The 16,067-nt window shown below is 46.2% G+C and overlaps 1 protein-coding gene across 1 annotated transcript; it reads left to right on the top strand.

Annotated features, from left to right (window-relative positions):
* The first annotated feature begins 5,730 nt into the window (after positions 1 to 5,730).
* On the top strand, positions 5,731 to 7,724 carry LOC125554871 (katanin p80 WD40 repeat-containing subunit B1 homolog KTN80.3-like). The gene is made up of 6 exons (XM_048718259.1): positions 5,731 to 5,966; positions 6,488 to 6,544; positions 6,616 to 6,731; positions 6,938 to 7,060; positions 7,445 to 7,519; positions 7,608 to 7,724. Exons 1-6 carry the CDS (start codon positions 5,771 to 5,773, stop codon positions 7,722 to 7,724), a joined length of 684 nt encoding a protein of 227 aa, XP_048574216.1. The 5' UTR covers positions 5,731 to 5,770.
* The last annotated feature ends 8,343 nt before the right edge of the window (positions 7,725 to 16,067 follow it).

Raw genomic sequence — 16,067 nt, 5'->3', positions numbered from 1 at the left:
TTTGATTGAAGTCAAAATTTGTAAAGTTTGACCAAGTTTAGGCCGACCACAACAAACCATAATTATTAGAGAGGGCAAACTGTACATACTCTCAAACCTTTCCGATAATTGAAATTAAAATTCTTTATTTGTACACACTCTCACATGTTTCCGATAATTTGGCGCCATGTGTGGTTGTTCACTTAAGGGAGGGTAGTGTACCACACGTGAAGGACAGGAAGTGCGACCAGGATGCGTGGATCGTTAGTTCATCGGAAGTACTCCCTCCGTTCCTAAATATTTGTCTTTCAAGTGGTTTGCAATGGACTACCACATACGGATGTATATAGAAATTTTTATAGTGTAGATTCACTCATTTTGCTCCGTATGTAGTCATTTGTTGAAATCTCTAGAAAGACAAATATTTAGGAACAGAGGGAGTAGTACTTTTCTTCACTGGTACGTTAAATAAAGAGTTTTGTTTCGTACTTACACAATTTAAAACGATTGTTATCGAGATAATAAGAAAACCACTCCACTATATATTAGTCATATACACGAGTACTATATGGACGCAACTTCATTGACTTTAGTGCACCTGCCTTTGGGTTTATGACAGGTGGGCCCAAAATGTGGCTGGCCCACCTGTCATACAGCCAAAAGCAGGTCCAGTTAAGGCACCGGAGCTTAGTCCGTACTACGGTATATATATAAGCTGGAGCCTCAATGCTTGTTCGCTAGGGTTTGCACTCTCCACACTCTTGCCGCACTATATATATATATATATATATGTATATACACGCTGGAGGCTCAACGTTCCTTTGCTAGGGTTTGCTATATTCACTGTCTCTCACCCTCTTCACCAGATCTAAACAAGACCACGTTGTGGCCTCTGTCTCTCACCCCCCTCACAGATGGCGAAGGAGGCGTCCGGATCCCGTCGCACCAGGAAGGGGAGGAGGTGCAGCGTTCACTCTATTGCCTTCGGCGAGGGAGGCAATCCACTGCCGGCTGTGCTTTTCTCTTTCACCCAGCGCCTGTGCGGGAGGGCCACCGACCCCTTCTTCCTCGCTGACGTACGTAGTGTGGGCAGATCCGACCTCCCGCCGCACACCTTGCCACATCCCAACGACCCTAAAGTGTAAGTTTCTTTGAAACCGTCATTGGTCTAGCTGCATCCTGGTCTTTTTCAATTCTGGTTGAATCTAGGTCTTGGTTCAAAGTGGAAAGAAGGGTGCGGTGGGGTGGAGCATGAATCTAGGACGTGGTTCAATGAGGAAAGGAGGGAGGCAAAGTAGTATAGACTAGCTATCCAGCCGCTTTGTTGGTCGAAAAGGGAAAAAGGGGTTAACCCAGTACACACGTCTGTAAGGAACCGAACTCTTTGTTGAAAAGGGAAAGAAACTAGGGGGTCGGGTAGTTTGTGCAGGACTAGATTTGTTGCCCTCACATCGGAAAAAGTTTCAAAGAGAACAAATATGGGACCAATGCAAATATGCTGCTTGGCTACATACTCTGCATCACCCATTTATACGTGTGGACGCACATGGTGCTGGCATGTACCATGTCCCATCCACATGATCGTGCAAGGTGTTTTGAGATGTTTTGCTACTTGTATTGGTACTGTTTTAAATAAATGTTGAATTGAAGCTATTGTATTTTAAGCAATGCCACTCTCAGAATTAACTACCGAACTATTTTAAGAGAATTTCTCTGTTAATATGAATCAATGCAACCGTTTTAGAAATGCTACTGTCCTATACTTTGTTTTCCATCAAGATAAGGTAGATGCTTCTTTTTTTGGCCACATGTTTCATCCTCCTTTATTGACAGTAATTGTTTACTTTTTGCCTATGTTAAATTAGGGATATCTATACAACTTGTTGCTATAGCAAACTTAAATGTCACACTGGCGACTTTACCTGATTTCAAAGTAACTGCACAAAATGAGATTGGATTTCCTATTCGTGTTGGCAGATTCGTACGTGATCTTGTGTCTGTCATGACAGGTTGGTACTTGCCTTCATCCACATGATCGTGCAATGTGTTTTGAGATGGGACCAACCAATTGGTCCTGTTTTAAATAAATGTTGAATTGAAGCTATTGTATTGCTGTCTTTTCCCATTAAGTAGTGAAGAAAATGGGACCAACCCAGACATTATGCTTGTTGCTTTGTTACAACAAACTCTGCACCACCTCCTTTATAAGTAGATGGAAGCACATGTTGTTGTTGCGCCCACTCTCCCTGGAACTGTTTATGCTTTTTGTTAATCTACTGCCGCTGGTAAAATTAAGCAATGCCACTCTCAGAATTAACTACTGAATGTTATTTCAAAACTGCAACACTTGTTAGGGATTGGCGGGATTACCATTTTTGTGGCTGCATGTTTCATCCTCCTTTATTGGCCAGTAATTGATTCGTTTTTTGCCTCTGTTAAAACATGGATATCTATTCAACTTGTTGCTATTGCGACATTTTGCTTCGCTTAATTTTGGTGGACTGCACAAAATGAGACCGGATTTCCATATATGTGTGAGATCTCTCTCAGGTCTTCCTCACGAGTTGTTTCAAATCTTGGTCTTGAAAGGTCAGTACCGACTTTCCTCAGAATTAACTACTAAATCTTAGTTCAAAAATGCAACACTTGTTAGGGATCGGCGGGAGTACCATTTCTGTTAGGGATCGGTCAGTGTACAAGTTTAACAAATGTATTGTTCAAATAATGTCTCTGTTATTATATATCAGTTATAGTGTTTTACAAATGGTACTATCCTGCTTTGTAGTTCTTTCTACATGTTTAACCAAGGTATTGTTAAGATAGTGTCTCTGTTAAAATGAATCCGTCGCATTGTTTTAGGAATGATACTTTTCTACTTTGTCGTTCTTTATACATGTCGTAACAATGCATTGGTAAGATAATGTCTCAGTTAATATGAATGAATCACACTGATTGAGAATTTCTACTCTCCTACTTTGTTTCCCATTAAGATAAGGTAGATTAGTAGATGTTTTTCTTCTGGGAGTACAAGTCATCAACAGTTATTTCTTAGTAATTGTTTCCCTTTTACCTTTTGTTGCTTACAGGGATATCAAAATTAAAGCTCGGTTTTATTCCGACATTGATTTTAGTTGAACTGCACAAAAGAAGCCAATGTGTCTAAGGCAAACTGCTGCATTAGTGGGTCCAGTTGGTCTTACCACTTTGCAGAAAGAAGCAGTCACTATTTGCGCTACATTACACAAGGAATGATCGAGAAGCTTTACAGAGTATTAGTAGACGCTGGTGACATGACTAGTCTGCAGAGAGCATAGGAAACTCTACATGACGTGGAATGCACTGGGAAAAAAGTGCCCAAACAAGTACAGGAAGCCAGGACAGGACTCCAAATCTGTCAATGTCATTCTAAGCAACAATGATGGGGCATCTGGGTATGGTAATCTGTTTACCGTACTTTCAGTTTGTTAGTCCACCGATTGGTGGGTTGACACTGGGGCCAATATTCATGTGTGTGCTGCTGTGTCTTTGTTTTCTTGCAGCATATAAATACGATATCCACAGGGATGCTCAGATTGATTTTAGTGGAACTGCACAAAATGTCCAGATGGTTTGTGTCCTCCATAATACTTCATCATGCACAATACATCGAATGGTTCTCTAATCATTCGTCGTCACCTTGAGCCACCGGACTATATGTTTGAATGGTGCTGCCAGCGTCGACCATTAAGAAAGGTAAGAAGAAAGACTAAAAGAGAGATGGCTGCTTTACTTGTGGTTCGGAGGAACACTGGGCAAACAAGTGCCCAAACAAGTACCCAAACAAGTACCAAGAAGCCAGGATAGGACTCCAAGTCTGTCAATGTCACTCTAAGCAACAATGATGGGGCATCTGGGTATGGTAATCTTTTTACCGTACTTTCAGTTTGTTAGTCCACCGATTGGTGGGTTGACACTGGGGCCAATATTCATGTGTGTGCTGATGTGTCTTTGTTTTCTGGCAGCATATAAATATGAAATCCACAGGGATGCTCAGCTTTATTTTAGTGGAACTGCACAAAATATTTAGATGGTTCGTGTCCTCCATAATACTTCACATCATGCACAATACATCGAATGGTTCTCTAATCATTCGTCGTCACCTTGAGCCACCGGACTATTAGATGACAAACTGATAACAAACCCTGCTCGTTCCACAATCATAGGCATTACATATTTTGAATGGGAAAAGCTTGTCAAAGTTGACATTAGTTTAATATATTGAAATTGGAAAACCTTGTCAATTTTTTCTCATTGATGTTAGCCAGAAGACATGCATTTGATATTTTTGAGTGGGACGCCCTTTGCTGTGAGAAACGTCGATCATTTTTTCCTATTCCTGTCTTCAGTTCAGAAGTAAATATTTACTCTGCTGAGATGCATAGTCACATGAATGTTGACTTACGTAAGATATTTTAAGAGTTTGTTCTGAATATTGTCTATGTAATGTCAGGCCTTGTGTTTGATTGCAAAGTTGAGCTTGGAATGTTGTGGCATGGGGCATCACGAGCTGTTCAACGTGCCTCCTGAGAATAATGCTTCGTATGGTTTTGCATGTCGATGTAATGCTAGTGATTTGCTTGTTAGGAAGATCATCCTCTTCTGTTGTTTCTGTGCTTAAGAAGTTCATCGTCTTATGTTTCATTCATAGCCTATACGACAAGTCGGGTAGGTTAGACGTGAAACCATATGATCTTCCGACCAACTCATCATCTTAGGCCGTGATTGGATCGTCGTTTTCCAACCAAACCGCTTGTAAAACTGACACTTGTAAATAAAAGCAGATGGTCTCGGGCAAAGCGCTTGGTTGGTCGATTTCGACTAGTAAAATATACACCGGTCTCTCAAATTACACGCGTAACCCGCCGGTTTTACTTACAGACCTCAGGCCCTCGGTTTCATTATGCATGTATTTTACGCATTGTTTCCTATGATGAGTAAATTACACTTGTATCTTAATACATGTGTGAAATAAACCAGAGCTCCCAAGTGCAGCCTTACCGTTTCATCCCGCCTCAGTCTCTCGAAGGTGCTCATAGGTGTCCAATGATCCTAGCTTCCTGAATGAGCAGCGGGTGCTGTATCAGACCATCCGTAGGGCCCACGAGGCCCTCTCCGTCGTCCTTCGAGTTGTTGCACTCGCTGTGGCGCCGAGCATTGTTAACATAGTCAATGAACATGAGGATTCAGGAGATGACTTTATTTTGACTGGATGACAGTAGGGACCCACTAGGGCCATAGCCGTACGTACGCAAGTGCCTCCTTATTATGTACAACTATATTTTTTTTGCTTCCTCCTGGTTTTCTGACATCACGGTCCCACACCATTGTCAACCTATGTAGTCAATATAAACAAGAGAATTGCACAAGGTGTGGCGGACAGCTGGGACCAAGCAACTCGAGCAGTATTTGTGTTTTTGAGGCGTGAGCACTGCAGAGTTTTTCTTGGCGATGTTTTCGTTGTTGTTCAGAGGAGAGCATGGTATTAACTGGGCGGGCTATGGCCCATCTAGCCCAGGACAGATATCCAACCCAAATATTAATTTTTTTTCAAGATGAGAATGGCTAGCCCAGCTATATGTTTTTTGAGGAATACTCAGGCAAGGTCAACTTGTTATTCTCCGCCCCACTGGGCTGCAAATCAAGTGACGACCTTACTGAAAATTTATATGGAAAAAGTTTGTCCACATCAAGTAAGGTCGTCACAAGATCAAGGTATGCTAAACCAAGGAAATCAACCAATGTGAAAGTTGATATGGACAAAGTTGATGTGGGAAGCAAAGATACTGAAAGTAACGACCTTACTTGTCAAATATTTCTTCCTCGGAGGAATGGTGCTGTTCAAACAGTGATTCCCGAAGAAACTCATGAAGACGTAAAACATGGTTCAGTTTACAGGTCGGGATTTTCAGGTTCAGCAGAATCAAATACGAGCCACTGGAATGATAATTGTATGATCCTTGCCCTTAACATGCTAATCTGTTTTATGGACTACTATAGTTTGATTTGAATTGTTTCACAACCATTAGTGGTGCCTGATTTACCTAAAAAGTAGTTCCTGCCTTCTTGCATCATGTGCTCGAAATAATGATTCTTCTGTGAGTTTGATGAAATTTCCATTCCCTTTTGTCATGTACTGATTCAAGTGTTTGGAACAACTAAATTTATTCATTCGAGGTTCTTCAATTATTTTTGTAGGTAGATGTTTTCCATATGCAATAGTTGCCAGTGAATTTGAAGAACCTATTCATGGAGCACTGTTAGTTTAATCTTGTCTATGTTTGGCTGCGAAAACTTGTGCTCTAATAAATGCTTTGGGAATTTTCTATTCTGTTGTCAAGTTATTAGTTTTCCTTTGTGTTTTGGATTCATAAGTTTCATTTGATAAATCATGTGCACAATTTAAAAATTACCTGTAATTTTCATGTACAACTAAGTTGTAACTGCTTGAACATTTGGTGCTATTTTGCAGATGTTCCTAGAATGCGTAAGCCAAGAGATAACTGCTACATTGAAGTTTCAAGAGCAGGTATATAATTTGCTATACTTTGGTGCTTGCAATAATTTGTTCTTCATGCCTGAATCGTATAGTATTTCTAGGAAGAACAAGATCAATTGTTTCTAATTGGGAAGGCAGGGATCAGTCCCCAAGTCACGAAGAACCAACAACAAGCAATTCAGCGTTGGGGGCTCCTAGAGGCCGAATATATTCATCTGTATGTGAGACAACCCATACGCTATTAGAACATTTTGTTTATTTTTTGCTCTGACTGTTAGATTCAATGCACAAATCTTTTCTATTTAGTTGTTCCATAGTTGATACTGTTGTTATATCATGTTTAACAATTGGAATTTGGATTTATTAAAAGAAGGAAAACCGTAAACAAACTAATTTCTGTAACTTCTTTTTTGCCATCTGCAGAGAGGAAGCACTCAAGCAGCTGAAACTAATATCGTAACTAGCGAGAAGGATGTTTTATCTGTTCTAATCGAAGAGCATGATCTATTTTTGAGTTCAACACGGTCACGGCTGACAAAATTGCAGGTCTGTATGGTGCTTCACTTTTTCTTTTGGAGTGTAATATTGTTATTCTTCAGGGGAAACAGGACATCCTAATCTAGAATGTTCTCAAACTAACAGTGTTACATTTAAACTGACTAACATATATGCTGCATGCTATCAATAGAATGTGAAAAATATATAAATGTATGCAGTGTCCTATGTCATGGTATTCCAGATTCGAATAGAGTTCGTTTCTTCAGAATGAAATATGGCTGGTTGAGTTAACTATGTTATCAGTGTACCACAATCTTATTCAGCAGACCTGTGAACGGATAGTCTTCCAAACATGACTGCTAACAGACTGTATCTTGCCGCCTCAAATGTTTTAACTAATCCAAACGTGTATCAAATGTATCTTACTCACAGATTCTGCACCAAATGTGGCAAAGAAATGACATCAGGGGTGTTTTCTCAGCGCTCAAGAAGATGACTGATCATGTTGTCAGTACTCTGCAACCTTTTTCCCCGTTCTGCATGGAATAACCGTTGCATTGTTGATTCATAATTATAAGATTTCTGCTAACTCCAGGTATGTGCTGATATGGCAAGTGTTATGATGGAGAAAAGCGAAGCCATCGCACTAGATTTATGTACCACTACCCTGCCTATCCTTGCTGACATTCTGGAGAGTAAAACTGACAGGTAGCTCTTCTTGTTTTGTGTATCGGTATGATTATGTTCTGGGTTGATTTACAAACGGCCATAACTCATACCGAAGTTCTGATTGATTCATACATATTGTGTTACTAGATAATATGTTGTTCTCTAACGGACGTGAACTCGATTCCGACAGATTAAATTCAGGTGGGGGTGATTGCGGGTTAATTTAGGGAAACGGCAGGGGGTTTTGTGAAAAAATGTGCGCGCTGACCGGCCCAGCCACTTGGCGAGCTGTGATTGGCCTGGGACTAAAACATCACATGAGATGCAAGTTAGGGTATGACTTAGTCAAGTTTTGCAACTTTGGGACTAGATCATCACATTGTGTGCAAGTTAGGGTACCTGGGGTGCTATTACCTCAAAAAAGAAGTTGATGCGTATGCAAGGCTTTGTCAACTTATTATAGTCAACACACGGTTCTTGCAGCAGTGGCCGTTGGATGACCATCCAACGGATGCTGTGCTTCTTCCTCAATCTCGGATATTCTAGCTTCACCCGCCCAAAAAATGATTCCTCCCCTGACATCTAGGGTGCACCTTTTCGGAAGCTGACCTGTGGGCCTACTAAGTTGATGCGTACCAAGGGCTTTGTCAACTTAGTCAACATGAACGATTCTAGCTGCAGTGACCGTATGATGTCCATCCAACGACCGTAGTGCTTCAACCTCTGGTCTTCTTGCTCCAGCCACCCAAAGCAGCACCGGTCATGCCGCCTGCTCCTGCCTCCAGTGGCCGGCTGTGCTGCCGTGGAGGCCTCACCGCCCCTACTACTCCCACCGCTGGCCAGGCCATCCCTCCACTCACAAACACCCCTTGTTATTCTACGATGACGGTAGCCTCACACCGCAGCCGAACCAGTGAACCCTCGTACTCCTCTCCACGCGGGCTTCCACTGCCGCGTCTTCCCCGCTCCGCGTCGTCCCCTTCCTAGGGCTCGCCATCGTCCACCGCCCTGGTGCTCTCGGCATGGCGTGCTCAACGTGGTCAAGGAACGACTTCCATCGGAAGAGTACTGTATGTGGAGAGGCTGACAGCTGGGTCCACGGCGGCCGCAAGGAAGTGCCTCCTTATTACGCACAAACTAATTATTCCTCCACCTGACAGCAGGGACCCACCGGACGGGCCACCGTATTTCGCGAAAAACCATTTCCCCCTGACTGCTGGGACCCACCAGCTACATCTTTGCACGTAAGGAAGTGCGTCCGGGAAAAGAAAAAAAAAGATTCGCCCCCCTGACTGCTGGGACCCACCAGCTACATCTTCGCAGGGAAGGAAGTGTCTGACAGTCGAGACCCACCTCGTCAAAGCGTACGTAGCATTGTCATTCTGGTCGCGAACTTGTACGTACATACTGGTCGATGTAGAGGCGCGCACATGTCATAGTAGAGGCGCGCATGTAGCATGTACACATACGTACAATGGCCAGTGTGTAAGAAAGAAAATACGGACACGTACGTACATACAAGCAGTGTCCCGAACGCCTACTCGCGCATACGTACGACTAGGGCTCGTGTACATGGCTGGGTCGAAACGGAGAAATATCGTCATCGTCGTGTTCATGGGGAGCCAACCGACTAGGTCGGAACGGAATGCGTCGTCGTGTTCATCGGGAGGGCTTGGACGGAACAGCCGATGGAAACGAGGCTTGGCGTACCGCAGAACGGAGGAAACAGCCTTGCGTTCGACCGGCCACGTTCTAAGCGGGATCCTGTTCATCGGGAGGGGTCTGGTGTACCGTAAAACGAAGGAAACGGACCTCCTATGGTCGAAACGAGGGTCCTGTTGATCAGGAGGGGTGTGGCGTACCGCAAAACATAGGAAATGGACTTTTATTGGAGCGGTACGGTCGAAACGGGAGTCCTGTTCATCGCGAGGTGTGTGGCGTACCGCAAAACGGGATTCCACGAGATACTGTTCATCTCCACTGTTGACCCCCTCCAGCCTCCACGGGCTACTGTTCATCCACCGTCGACCTCCTCCAGCCTCCACCTGTGACTGTTCATCCACGGGCTCCTGTTCATCCAGCCTCCACCGCGCGCTACTCCACCGGCTACTGTTCAACCAGCCCTCTCCATGGGCTCCTGTTCAACCACCCCTCCACGGGCTACTGTTCATCCAGCCCTCCATCGTCTACTGTTCATCCAGCCCTCCACGGGGTGGTCCTATTCATCCTGCCCTCCACTGGGTCCTGTTCATCCAACCCCAACCGACTCGATCGATCGGGGTCCTGTTCATCCAGAGCCAACACCACGGGGTCCTGTTCATCCACCCCCACCGGTAACTGTTCATCCAAACCCCCCAGCAATGCTCATTGTTCATCCAGAGGCAGCATCGACTGCCTTCAGTTAGCAGCAGTAGCGAAGGAATCACTCGATCGGGTTCAGTTAACAGCCATCAATCGATCGCTCGGGTTCAGTAACGCGTAGCCTGCAGTGCAATCGCTCGGGTTCAGTTAGAGCCCAACGCCTTGCACCTACGCGCGTGCGTGTACGAGAGAAACACGCACCGCTTGGCCCCGACCACCCACCGTAACCGGGAACACCCCGATATTTTCCTCGTCCTCGCTTCTACCATGGTTTTTTTCCGTCAGGGACGGCCCAAAGAATGTCATGCAATTGTGTCTCGTGCCCGCCCAGGACGAAAAGCCCATTTTCTGTCATGATTTTTTGTCATAGAAGTAGGAGCCCACCACATCTATGATGATACCGGGTTTTGTCACAATTATCGTCATAGAAGTGTCATAAGTATGACATAATTTTTTTTCGTTCGGCCCAAAATGTCACGAATGTGTCTTTTTTTGTAGTGATGGCACCCCCTGGCTAGATGCGAGGGGTGAAGTAATGGCGGAAGAGCGTCGTGCTGGGATGCACTCCGGCGAAGCCCACACAAAGATGAGCAAAGAAGGCCATGCACGCCACGGCGTTAGGCGTAGGATCCAGAAGGTGGAAGTCATATGTGTGCATGATGTCATTGAAGAAATCTGAGAAAGGGGCAGAGCCCACAGGAGAAGTAGTCGACAAAGAAAGGATATCGATTTGTATCGGGCTTGGCGAAGGAGGCAGGGACGATGCGCGCGGCGGGATGCCCCATCGTCTCCTTCCCCCATAGGCACCTGAACTTCTCCCTGAGGGTGAGCGCGTCGACCGTCAGGGTGAAGAGGGCGTACCGTGTCTGCAGCTCCACCAACTCGCTCTCCGGCGCCTCCTTCCCCCTGGCATCCTTGGATGCTCCCTTGCCCTTGCTTGCCTTGGGCACCATTGCGGCAGAGAGGGGGCGAGGGATCAAGGGCAATGGGGGCGCAGTGGTGGCAAGCAGAGGCGAAAGCTCCGATTTGCGCTTGAAGAAGAAGAGGGGAACGACGGTTCCAAGATTGGAAAAGGCGCGAATGGTAAATGAGCAGTGCCCCTGCGGCTTCCTCTTTTTATGGGGAAGACGCGGGCTGCCTCTTTACTATTCACCGCGAGGTGACGCAAGCGTGCTACGACCGTGGTTAAAACTCTACCACGCATGGCCGCGCACCGTTCTGGGCCTTGCCCAACAACGCTTCAAGCTTATGTGTGGCCCAGACCCGGGGGCTCCTGTCGGTGTACAAAAGTAAGGGCCTTTCTATACCCCTTTACTTGTGCACGGGTAGTCGTAGCCGAACCTGCGGCCATGCTTGGCGGGGCAGAGGAAGGAAAGGTACGAGACTGCCAAGGCAACACTCAAGCCAGAGGCATGAAGAGCAAAGGGGCAAGATGGACTTCCCCCGGCAACACCCTTGCCGAGGCGGCCTACATAGCCTCGGCAAGAACCTTGCCAGGGCGACTTGCCCAACACCAGCAAGGCCGCCACCCTTGAGCCTGAGAGTTCTGACACCATCGACAATGTCGAGACCAAGACTCAGGGGCGCCTGCATGGTGGCATGCAGATCTTTGTGAAGACCGAAGGCCTGCCACACTGGTAGAAAAAGGGCCTGTTGTCCCGGTTCGTAAGGGCCTTTTGTCCCGGTTCTGGAACCGGGACTAAAGGGTCGGTACTAATGCCCTGTCCCTTTAGTCCAGGTTCAATCCAGAACCGGGACTGATGGGCCTCCACGTGGCCTGAGCGCGGAGCCCAGGCAGGAGACCCTTTGGTCCCGGTTGGTGGCACCAACCGGGACCAATAGGCATCCACGCGTCAGCATTTCTGTGGCTGGGGTTTTTGTTTTTTTTTGGGGGGGGGGGGGGGGTTTGGGGGTTTTGGGGGGTTAATTTAGGTGTTTCATATATTGTGTTAGCTAGCTATAATTAATAGAGAGAAGTGTCCTCTCTTATGTCCGTGCTTGGTCGACGCTACGTACTATACATACGTATAGAGAGGACTAGACACGCTAGCTAGCTAGTAAGCAAATGAAGGAAACAGAAGATCGTCATGAACATATATGCATATAGAGAGAAGTGATATCGACCACCTCTCCTTCTCCGAGAGATTGGTCGAATAACAAGTTCTCGTATATCTATCCGACACTACCGGCTACATATATACAATAATTATCTCTTACAAATATAATCATACGGACTCAGGGTCCACATAGAATTCTCCATCTTCAGGCATCACGTGGTCAAGAAATAATGCCGCCAATTCCTCTTGAATTGCTCGCATGCGAGCTGGTGCTAGGAGTTCATCCCGCTTCGGAAACATCTAATTTAAAGAAGGGGGTCAATACATATATATATGAATGAATGAAACTCAACACAAATGATGGTAATAAAATAAAATTGTGAATGTTGTTATTTACGTACTTCATATTGTTCGTCAGTGTATCCCTGCTCACAGGTCGTGTGGCGGATGGACTCGCAAACGTAGTATCCATAGAAATCATTCCCTTGTTCCTGCCACAACCACTTTACAAGAAATAGAGGTCAATCAAACTGATAAGCAAGAATGCCAAATGGTATTGATGAAACTAGCGCTTGAATGACTAGTAGATGCGCGGAACATGCTACTATAGTACTTACTTTTGGGTGTCTAAATTGCAGCTCCTTCGGCAGTCCCGGAGCTTTTCTGGTGAATTTTCTCCAAACCCTGCTGGACAAAGAAAACAATTACTTGGTATATCAGGAAATGAACAAAGTTGCTGATATGGTGGATAATGATCGATTTAACTTACTTCTCGAGTATTTGAGTCATGTCTGCATAGTCCTGGGGACCTTTTCGTCTTGAGTCATCAATTACATAGTGGAAACTGCACACGCATGCATAACTCATCGATTACATTACTATAACCTTGACTAATATATAAGGGAAACCGAATACGCACAAGACAGTAACACTCACTTGAAGTTGTAAGGAAAGAGTATTATATCTTTGTTTTCATTTATTACCAACGACCGTAGCAAGTTGGCCTCGGTAGCTGCGGCATGAAATTTAACCTGAGTTGCATCTATGAGATATGTGTTAATGAACCCAATATCACCGACTTGTCTTTTCTTCAATTCGGCGATCTTCAATCTGCATAATATAGTGAGGATGATTATAAATACATGCAATGAAAGAGCTGAGCTATAGAGAGAGACTTAATGACAGAAGTAGTACTACTTACAGACAGTAGCACGCGACCGTTGTTTTATCGAGGGCCAATTGATTGAAAAACTGATAGAACTCCTGAAATGGAACAGGCAACAGTTCAATTCCAACGAGGTCATGCTCCTTTTTAACTTTCACATACAAAGTACTCCTCCCCAGAGTCTCTGCAGATTTTCAGGTACCAATCATGCAATCTTTGCATCATCGTTGATAGAGATCTTTCATCTTTGACGAGAGGCTTCCCGTACTCATATCTTTGTATCTGCACCTCCATGGGTTCATAATGTACATCGTCGGGCAGGTAATCTACAAGATTGCTATAACCGGGCACCATCCTCGGATCATTAGCGACGTTGTGGCTAGGCACCTTGAGCGGGGGGCACGATTTCTTCACTTGTTCGCCGAGCTGGGCAATTTGTTTCCCAGCTTGTCGTTCTTTCAGCCTTTGATCACTGACAGTACTTCCTGACCACTCCGCTTCGGCAAATTCCTTTCCAATAATGCGCTCATAGTTTCCTTTCGGCGGAGACTTGGGTGGTTTTGTCAGGGCAGCCAGAGTGCGCTTTGCTTTCACCGGATCTACCTTCTCCTCCGGAAGTGGATGTCTCTTTGCTTTCAACCCTTGAAACCAGTCATCCACTTCGGTTCGTGCGATCTCGGTGTTCTCCTCCGGGGTCCTCTCATATGGTAACTTCTCTGGAGTCTTCAGAGAAGGACCGAATCTGTATGTCCTCCCGCCTCTGGCTGTACTGCTAGACGCCGGCCGAACAGACGAAGCGGTTGTCTTCTTTACTTGCTTACGAGGGGGAGGAGAAGGACTACGACGCGCCGGAGCAGCCGGAGCGGCGACAGGTCTCTTCCGCCCTTGCTGACGAGGCGGAGAAGGAGGAGGTTGGATGCTCGGGCGCGTCAGCGCAGGCGGAGAAGGAGGCGGAGTGCCACCACGCACTGGAGAAGGAGCCGGTCGAGTGCCCTGATCGTCACTCGCTGGAGGAGGAGGCGGTGGAGGAGGTAGAGTGCCCTGACTCGCCGGAGGAGGAGGCGGTGGAGGAGGCGGAGTGCCCTGACTTGCCGGAGGAGGAGGGGGAGGAGGCGTCCAGTTCGGAAGGTTGATGAGCTACTTCCGCCATAGGCATGGAGTCCTCAGAGCAGACCCCAGCCTAGTCTCCCCTTCACCTGTAGGGTGGTCAAGCTGGAGGTCCTCAAATCCCTCCGTTATTTCATCCACCATCACCCTAGCATATCCTTCTGGAATCGGCCGGCAGTGAAAAGTTGCGCCGGGTTCAGTAGGATAAACAGAGCCAACAGCCGCCTTGACCTTCAAATTCATCCATTGCGTCATAAGGTGGCAATTTTGAGACTCTGTGACAGCATCCACGGGATAGCTGGAAGGAGCCGTAAAGGCATGCTCCGGCTGAAGCAGCTCGGTGGAAGCCATGCTGCTTCTCCGCTGAGATGGCGGGGTAGCTTCGGGGGAAGCTTCGGCAGTACGTTTGCTGCGATTTGCTTCTCGTTCCTCTATCGCTTGTACCCTTGCTTGCAGCGCCTGCATTTGGGTCTGCTGCACTTTTTTCCTCCTCTCATGGGATTTGTAACCGCCAGCATCCGGAAACCCAACCTTCCACGGAATGGAGCCTGGCGTGCCTCGTATCCGTCCAGGGTGCTCAGGTTTCCCGAGGGCCATTGTGAGCTCGTCGTTCTCTTTGTCTGGAAAGAACGTCCCTTGCTGCGTTGCTTCGATATACTGCTGAAGCTTCCTGACTGGTATATCCAGTTGATCGTTCGTCCAAATGCACTTCCCTGTTACAGGGTCCAAGGTTCCGCCAGCCCCGAAGAACCAAGTCCGGCAATGGTCTGGCCAGTTAATTGTCTCTGGTTCGATCCCTTTATCAATCAGATCATTCTCAGTCTTGGCCCACTTAGGCGGGCTACGAGGTAGCGACCAAACCCCGTGCGATGGTGATGCTTCTTCTTTGCAGCGTTTTGCTTGTTTGTCGCCGACATCTTCTTACTCTTTTCCGATGTCTTGTGGGCCACAAATGCGGGCCAGTGATCTCTGATCTTCTCATATCTGCCCTTGAATTCTGGTGTCTCATTATTTTCGACAAACTTATTCAGCTCTTTCTTCCACCTCCTGAGTAGTTCTGCCATCCTCTTAAGAGCAAAAGACTTGATTAATTGCTCTTTAACTGGGATCTCTGGATTATCCTCTGGCGGTAGGGTGAAATTTGACTTCAGCTCAGTCCAAAGATCATTTTTCTGCATATCATTGACATAAGAAACCTCAGGGTCTTCTGTAGCCGGCTTAAACCATTGCTGGACGCTGATCGGGATCTTGTCCTAACCAGAACCCCGCACTGAGCAACAAATGTGTTCTTTGTTCGGATGGGTTCAATCGGTTGGCCGTCGGGCGCGATTGCTATGATCTCAAACCTTTCATCCGAGCTCAACTTTTTCTTCGGGCCTCGTCTCTTTACCGAAGTTGTGCTCGATCCGGAGGGCTAGAAAAAAGAACAAAGACTTAATTAATATGTGTACATACCAAAACAATGAATGCATCAATTAGCTAGTCAGCACGGGCTTAACTAATATATATATATACCTGACCGGACTCGGTTCGGTCACCAGAGCCGTCATCACGGTCTCCATCTTGCACCGGCATTGGGTCACAGGAGTCGTCCTCATGTTCTTCTTCTTACACCGGCATTAGGTCACTGTAGCCAGCTTCTTCACCCTCTCCTTCCAGACCATCGGTGTCGTTGAGAAACAATGAGATGGCATCA

The sequence above is a fragment of the Triticum urartu genome, chromosome 4, assembly GCF_003073215.2.
Source record: "Triticum urartu cultivar G1812 chromosome 4, Tu2.1, whole genome shotgun sequence".
Taxonomy (NCBI): domain Eukaryota; kingdom Viridiplantae; phylum Streptophyta; class Magnoliopsida; order Poales; family Poaceae; genus Triticum; species Triticum urartu.
The sequence above is the reverse complement of the archived record's forward strand: the minus strand, read 5'-3'. Positions and strand labels throughout refer to the sequence as shown.

What these genes read in the sequence shown, in the direction of transcription:
- LOC125554871 (XM_048718259.1), top strand. Translation starts at nt 5,771, where the DNA reads ATGGACAAAGTTGATGTGGGAAGCAAAGATACTGAAAGTAACGACCTT. An exon ending in CACGGCTGACAAAATTGCAG is followed by an intron (nt 7,061 to 7,444) that starts GTCTGTATGGTG and finishes TCTTACTCACAG; the next exon opens with ATTCTGCACCAAATGTGGCA. An exon ending in AGAAGATGACTGATCATGTT is followed by an intron (nt 7,520 to 7,607) that starts GTCAGTACTCTG and finishes TGCTAACTCCAG; the next exon opens with GTATGTGCTGATATGGCAAG.